The 7,946-nt window shown below is 46.6% G+C and overlaps 1 protein-coding gene across 1 annotated transcript in view; it reads right to left on the bottom strand.

The window, feature by feature from the left end:
• Positions 1-1,013: 1,013 nt before the first annotated feature.
• The window catches only part of SARS2 (seryl-tRNA synthetase 2, mitochondrial), a 34,321-nt gene continuing 27,388 nt past the window's right edge, over positions 1,014-7,946 (bottom strand). Inside the window, exons 13-16 of the mRNA XM_081869173.1 lie at positions 5,600-5,693; positions 3,081-3,173; positions 2,863-2,928; positions 1,014-1,622 (exon numbers count right to left, since the gene is read on the bottom strand). Coding sequence (XP_081725299.1) covers positions 1,506-1,622; positions 2,863-2,928; positions 3,081-3,173; positions 5,600-5,693 — 370 coding nt within the window. The 3' untranslated portion in view covers positions 1,014-1,505. The remainder of the gene's footprint in view (positions 1,623-2,862; positions 2,929-3,080; positions 3,174-5,599; positions 5,694-7,946) is intronic.

The following is a 7,946-nucleotide window of genomic DNA, read 5'->3' as shown; positions in this document are numbered from 1 at the left end:
GGAGGTCTGGGGAGGGGAGGGAGGGGGTTATAGTTTGGGGAGGGGGGAATTAAGGATGATTTTTTTTTGATAAAATGTGATGTTGAAATTCCTAATAAAAATATTTTTTTTAAAAAAACACCAAATTAATTGGGGGCCGTCACCATCTCCCATGGGAACGAGTTCCATAGCTGAACTGTGCGCTGTGTGAAATACTCAATAATAATAATAATAATAATAATAATAATAATAATAATAATAATTTATTTATACCCCACCCATCTGGTTACAATAAATGAAATTCTAACTAAACATCAAGAAAAAAACCTTTCTGACAGTAAGAGCTGTTTGACAGTGGAGTGGTCTCTCTTCGGAGGTGATTAACTTTCCTTCCTTGGAGGTTTTTAAGCAGAGGTTGGGTGACCATCTGTCAGGAATGCTTTAGCGGAGTTTCCTGCATTGCAAGGGCTTGGACTGGATGATCCTTGAGGGTCCCTCCCCACACTACGGTTCTACGATTCTATCTGCCCTGACTCTTCACAGGGTGTTCACATGTTCTAAAAGTTATAAGAGTGAGAAAAACTTGTTTCTATCCATTTTTCTCCATGCCATGCATCGTTTCATAAGCGCCTATCGTATCACCTCTTGCTTTTTGTCTAAACTAAAGGTAAAGGGACCCCTGACCATTAGGTCCAGTTGCAAACAACTCTGGGGTTGCGGCGCTCATCCTGCTTTATTGGCCGAGGGAGCCGGCGTATAGCTTTCAGATCATGTGGCCAGCATGACTAAGCCGCTTCTGGCGAACCAGAGCAGCAAACGTAAATGCTGTTTACCTTCCCACTGGAGCTGTACCTATTTATCTACTTGCACTTTTGATGTGCTTCCGAACTGCTAGGTTGGCAGGAGCAGGGACCGAGCAACGGGAGCTCACCCCATCATGGGGATTCGAACCGCCAACCTGTGGTTTAACCCACAGCGCCACCCGCATCCCAGGGGACGCAGCATGCAAAAACCATCACTGCTAGAAGCAAACAGATGTTTTGGTTAGTGATTTTTATTGGGCGAATGTCTTCTCTGCTCCGTCGATGGTTCTGATCAATGTACCCCGCTTCCCCACCAACGAAATACAATAGAGGTTAGGACAAGAGAGGAAGCTGCGATCTGGAGTCTGGCTGATGGGAAAATGGCAAGATCTCCAGGGAAGGGCACAAGGGATTCCCATCGCAAGTTACATCTTGGGACTTCACAGCCAGCCTTTTCTGGAAGCGCTCTGGGTCCACGAAGATCACCTTGGGAAGGACGGCTCACATTCCCCTCTGTCCTGAAGAAGTGAGCTCTCTATCCACAGTGCCTAATTGGGGGTAAAGGTCACCTCGCTGGCATTTCAGGCCCCCCCAACCCAAAGTCACCCACCCCACCCACAAGGCAGCGTCACTATTCAAGCGCTCAGCCTTCCTTCCTCTCCTGTGTCTCTGGAATTCTGGATCCTCTCAGATTTTCCAAGGCACCCCAGCATTTGGGGGTGTTCAGTGCCTTTTGGGCTGGTTTGGGCCGATGTATTTCAACGGAGTGTAGCTGGGCTTGCCGATGATCTCTGTGCCCATCAGTGGCTGGAGGACCTCTGGTACCCGAACGCTGCCATCCTACAGAGGAGGGACAAAGGTAGAGGAGGGGGGTTGAAGACCCTGTGCCGGCCACCTTCTGCCCTCTGCAGAACCGCCCTGGTTATTCTGTGAACCGACCTGAGACCTCCGGGTATAGGGCGGTCTATAAATTCAATAAATAACAAGAATACAGTGGACGCTTGGGTTGCGAATGTGATACGTTCGCAACCCGCAGTGGCGCGTCTGTGCACTCGTGGGTTGCGATTTGGTCTTCTGCGCATGCATGATCGCCGAAACCCAGAAGTAACCCGTTCTGGTACTTCCGGGTTTCAGCAGTCCATAACCCGAAAAAACGCAACCTGGAGCGTCTGTAACCCGAGGTATGACTGTAAGAACACAGCGTCAAATGAAAGCCACACCAAACTTGTTTCTAACAGGGTATGCCAGCTCCTAGCCCCTAAAAATCCCCATCAGCCCTGGAGTGGATGGGAGCTATAGACCTCTTGGAACAATCCACAGGAGCCAACTCCCAGGGGCTGAGGTTCCTCTGGCCCCTGCAATAAAATATTTGAGGGGTCCGCCTCCCCCCCCCCCCACAAAGCAGATGGACATTGCCTCTGGGCTGGAGGTGGGGCCCCGCTGCCATGCACAGAGCCCAGCCTAAAGTGGAGCATGCTCTAGTTATCTCCCACTTGGACTACTGCAATGCGCTCTATGTGGGGCTGCCTTTGAAGGTGACCTGGAAACTACAATTAATCAAAAATGCGGCAGCTAGACTGGTGACTGGGAGTGGCCACCGAGACCATATAACACTGGTCCTGAGAGATCTGCAATGGCTCCCAGGACATTTCAGAGCACAATTCAAAGTGTTGGTGCTGACCTTTAAAGCCCTAAACGGCCTCAAAGGCCCAGTATACCTGAAGGAGCGTCTCCACCCACATCGTCCAGCCCGGACACTGAGGGCCAGCTCTGAGGGTCTTCTGGCGGTTCCCTCCCTGCAAGAAGTGAATTTGCAGGGAACCAGGTAGAGGGCCTTCTTGGTAGTGGTGCCCACCCTGTGGAACGCCCTCCCATCAGATGTCAAGGAGATAAACAACTCTCTGGCTTTTAGAAGACATCTGAAGGCAGCCCTGTTTAGGGAAGTTTTTAATGTTTGATGTTTTATCATGTTTTTAATATTCTGTTGGGAGCCGCCCAGAGTGGCTGGGGAAACCCAGCCAGATGAGTGGGTTATAAATAACAGATGATGATGATAATGATGATTATGCTGGCAACGAACCTTGCGCTGGTTGGATTCCAGGAGGGCAATGAGCATCCGGGGAACAGCACAGGCTGTGCCGTTGACCTGCAAAGAACAGACAGTTGTGCTGAGACACTGGAGGCCCCCAGTGTGGCATCGGGTTAAGGAGCAAAAAGAGCACAGGTTATCGACACCTGGCCTCTCCTTCTCCCTACCCATCCCAGTATCTCAGGCCACAGGCCCAGGGCCCAGCTTACTGTGTGCGCATAAGACAGGCGGCCTTCCTGGTTGTAGTACATGATGTTCAGCCGGCGGCTCTGGTAGTCTGTGCAGTTAGAGGCACTGGAGATCTAGCAGGGGAAACGAAGGGCAGTCACATAACTGGCCAACAAGCAACAAAACAAAACAAAACAAACAACACAAGCAACACGATGACCAGTATACTAGATAGCATGCAATTCTTATTGCATAATATACATAATTTAGCACAACAAAAACAAAATGTGTACACTTGTAAATTCTCTAATATACCAGCTCCATCTGGTATGCAGGCTGAGACCCTATCTACCCGCGGACTGTCTCGCCAGAGTGGTGCATGCTCTAGTTATCTCCCGCTTGGACTACTGCAATGCGCTCTATGTGAGGCTACCTTTGAAGATGACCCAGAAACTACAACTAATCCAGAACACGGCAGCCAGACTGGTGACTGGGAGCGGCCGCCGAGACCATATAACACTGGTCTTGAAAGACCTACATTGGCTCCCAGTACGTTTCCGAGCACAATTCAAAGTGTTGGTGCTGACCTTTAAAGCCCTAAACGGCCTCAAAGGCCCAGTATACCTGAAGGAGCGTCTCCACCCACATCGTCCAGCCCGGACACTGAGGACCAGCTCTGAGGGCCTTCTGGCGGTTCCCTCCCTGCAAGAAATGAGTTTGCAGGGAACCAGGCAGAGGGCCTTTTGGGTGGTGGCGCCCGCCCTGTGGAATGCCCTCCCATCAGATGTCAAGGAGATAAACAACTCTCTGGTTTTTAGAAGACATCTGAAGACAGCCCAGTTTAGGGAAGTTTTTAATGTTTGATGTATTACAGTATTTTAATATTTTTTTTGAAGCCGCCCAGAGTGGCTTGGGAAGCCCAGCCAGATGGGCAGGGTATAAATAATAAATTATTATTATTATTATTATTATTATTATTATTATTATTATTATATATTTGAAATCAAATGAACACACGTCTGTCAATCTTTGAAAGTCCGTAGAAGTATAATAAGTCTATGGTTGAAACAAAGTAATAGATGCTATCCTGCAGGCTAAGCGGTAAAACTTTTTAGGCGTTCATGGTGCCGAAGTAGTAAGTGAATAACAACGTAGGACAGTGATCCCGGATAATCTGACTGTTTTGCTGGAATCTTCTTCAGCACAACCCATAGATTAGTAAAATGCACAAGGAGCAGTGGTCATAAGGATATGTAACCACTGCTCAGGGGTTTGTTGTTACATAAATGGCCAAGGCAGAAGTTGCGTTGGGAGTCCTTGGGGCAGATCTCAGAAATGATTGTAGATATGAGAGTCAGATTTTGTCATCATCAAATGACATACAATGAATTGAAAAGGATGTTCAAAACAACTTTTATAAAAAACAACAACCCAGAGGCTTCTCTTTTGGTAATTATAGGGCCAGAACTACCTAAATTGTATAGAAATTTTTTTATGTATGCTACTACAGTGGCAAGAATGTTACTCGCCCAAAAATGGAAAGAAGCAGAAGTCCCAGCAAAGGAAAAATGGATACAAAAACATGGAATATGCAGAAATGGCGACACTTACCAGAAGAATAAGAAATCAAGATAACAAACTTTTTATAAAAGAATGGAACTGGTTCATTGAATATTTACAGATAAATTGTAAACAGATAAAAAACATTAGCAGGGTTATTGCAACAGCCTGCAGTTTTATAATATATTTACAGTAGGTAATTAAATTTGTAAGTTAAATGAATTTGGATATGCAGAAAAGATATGAAAAAGTAAATTTAAGGAACCGCAGAAAAGAGTGGGAAGTTTTGAAATGTGAATTGGATTGTAAATATAATGAAATGTATAAATTTGAAAAGTATAAATAAAAAACTAAAAAAAGAGAGAGTGAGTCGGAGTTCGATATGGTCAGGACCCTCTTGGTGGACCCACCACCCTCAGAATTAAAGGGGGAGAGTTTCGCAGGAGAGGGAGGGAGGCGAAGTCTCTAGACTGTGACAACAATACAGTGGTGCCCCGCAAGACGAACGCCTCGCAAGACGGAAAACCCGCTAGACGAAAGGGTTTTCCGTTTTGGAGGCGCTTCGCAAAACGAATTTCCCTATGGGCTTGCTTCGCAAGACGAAATGTCTTGCGAGTTCCTGTGGGGTTTTTCCCCTCCCCCCCCTTTTCCTAAGCCGCTAAGCCGCTTATCAGCTGATCTGCTAAAAGCCGCTAAACCGCTAATAGCGCTAATCCGCTAAGCTGTCAATGGACTTGCTTCGCAAGACGAAAAAACCGCTATACGAAGAGCCTCACGGAACGGATTAATTTCGTCTTGCGAGGCACCACTGTACTAAGCTAGACGTATCCACAGTCCGATTTCCTACATTCCTGTGTTCTTCTTATCCTTCTGCGCCGCTTCTCTGCAGAAGGAGATTGAGAAGGATCTATCGGACTCTCCCCAGGGCTTCTTCCACCTTGGGGTTGGGTTGGCCCTTGGGCTAGAGATTCAGGAGCGAGCGGATTCTTCCCCCACTCACCTCTCCATACTTGTCCCGGCCTGGCATCCAGGCCTCAATGTCGAATTTCCTGTATGCAGGTAGGCCCAGTTCCTGTGTGGGCATATCCAGGACCCTATCGGTAAAGAGAAATCGGGATCAGATGCGTAACGGCAGCCATTGAAGTTGGGCAGGCCCTGCCGCCACCTTGGCCGGAAGGCATAGGCTCAGGAACCTGATTGGCCTTCTCTATCCAGGTCTTGCTGCCTGAGGATTGCTAAGTAAATAAGTGAGATTACCTTTTGGGGCCTTACAGTGGTGCCCCACAAGACGAACGCCTCGCAAGACGGAAAACCCGCTAGACGAAAGGGTTTTCCGTTTTGGAGGCGCTTCGCAAAACGAATTTCCCTATGGGCTTGCTTCGCAAGACGAAAATGTCTTGCGAGTTCCTGCGGGTTTTTTTCCCTTTTCCCTCCCTTTTCCTAAGCCCTAAGCCGCTTATCAGCTGATCCGCTGATAAGCCGCTTATCAGCTGATCCGCTAAAAGCCGCTAAACCGCTAATAGCGCTAATCCGCTAAGCTGTCAATGGGCTTGCTTCGCAAGATGAAAAAGCCGCTATATGAAGAGCCTCACGGAACGGATTAATTTCGTCTTGCGAGGCACCACTGTATTTTGTAGAACTCATACACCGCTGGACTGAAAACAAGCAAGCGAGCAAACCCTCAAAGCCATTTACAAAAGATAAAACAGCAAACTCAAGAAAAAGTTGCAATAGTTTAAAGCACAGAAAAGTTAAAATACAGTGGTACCTTGGGTTACATACGCTTCAGGTTACATACGCTTCAGGTTACACTGCGCTAACCCAGAAATATTGCTTCAGGTTAAGAACTTTGCTTCAGGATGAGAACAGAAATTGTGCTCTGGCTGCGCGGCAGCAGCAGGAGGCCCCATCAGCTAAAGTGATGCTTCAGGTTAAGAACAGTTTCAGGTTAATTACGGACCTCCGGAACGAATTATGTACTTAACCCGAGGTACCACTGTACAGAAATAGATTAAAATGACCTCAACTTTCTGAGCATCTTGTAGGTACAGTGGTACCTCGGGTTAAGAACTTAATTCGTTCTGGAGGTCCGTTCTTAACCTGAAACTGTTCTTAACCTGAAGCACCACTTTAGCTAATGGGGCCTCCTGCTGCTGCCACACAATTTCTGTTCTCATCCTGAAGCAAAGTTCTTTTTTTAAAAAAATAATATTATTTATTACCTTTTCCAACAGTTTAAACACTACAAAGAATGAAAACCATACAATACAATACAACACAACACAATACAATACAATACAAAAAACAAAACAAAAAAACCCCAAAACACTAACATTAAACTAACAAGACAAAAAACACACAATTTAAAACACATCAAATAGTTTCAATATCTTATCTTTTATTCCCTTATTTCCGTGACCTCCTCACACCTCCCTTTTTGTATTCCACTTCTATTAATTCTTTCAGCAATTCCTTTCCATCTTCCACTATTTTTAATCCTATAATTATCTTAACACATTCTAACCTTATTTTCCCTTTAATACTCTATTAATCCATTTGTCCTTAATTCCTTATAACATTTCTGCTAAAGCCATATAACATCATTCCAACATTTTTCTAACATTCATTCATTTTCTGAAGCAAAATTCTTAACCCGAGGTACTATTTCTGGGTTAGCGGAGTCTGTAACCTGAAGCGTATGTAACCCGAGGTACCACTGTAAACTGTACTGTTAAAAGCTTTATGCGCTATTAGTAACACCTTGAATTGGGCCTGGCAGCGAATCGGCAGCCAGCGCAGGTCTCTGAGCAGGGCGTGATAGGCTGGTGAGATCTCGCTCCTGTCAGCAATTGTGCTGCAGCATTCTGATGTTCCCTGGACGTTGCTTGGCTTTGTTAGTACAGTGGTACCTCTGGTTGCGAATGGGATCCGTCCCGGAGCCCCGTTCACAGCCTGCAAAGAACGCAAACTGGGTCTGCGCGTGGGTCACGAATCGCCGCTTCTGCGCATGACGTCATTTTGCGTGTCTGCGCATGCGAGAGTGGCGAAACCCAGAAGTAACCCTTTCCGGTACTTCCGGGTCGCCGCCGGACGCAACCAGAAAAAACGTATCATGAATCAAACATAACAAGAGGTATGACTGTACTGTATTTTAAACATGCCTAAGTATACCCTCTAGGGACGCGGGTGGCGCTGTGGGTTAAACCACAGAGCCTAGGACTTGCCGATCAGAAGGTTGGCGGTTTGAATCCCCGCGACGGGGTGAGCTCCCATTGCTCGGTCCCTGCTCCTGCCAACCTAGCAGTTCGAAAGCACACCAAAGTGCAAGTAGATAAATAGGTACCACT

This window comes from Podarcis erhardii (genome assembly GCF_964252035.2).
Source record: "Podarcis erhardii genome assembly, chromosome: 7".
Taxonomy (NCBI): domain Eukaryota; kingdom Metazoa; phylum Chordata; class Lepidosauria; order Squamata; family Lacertidae; genus Podarcis; species Podarcis erhardii.
This window is presented reverse-complemented; position numbering and strand designations above follow the sequence as displayed.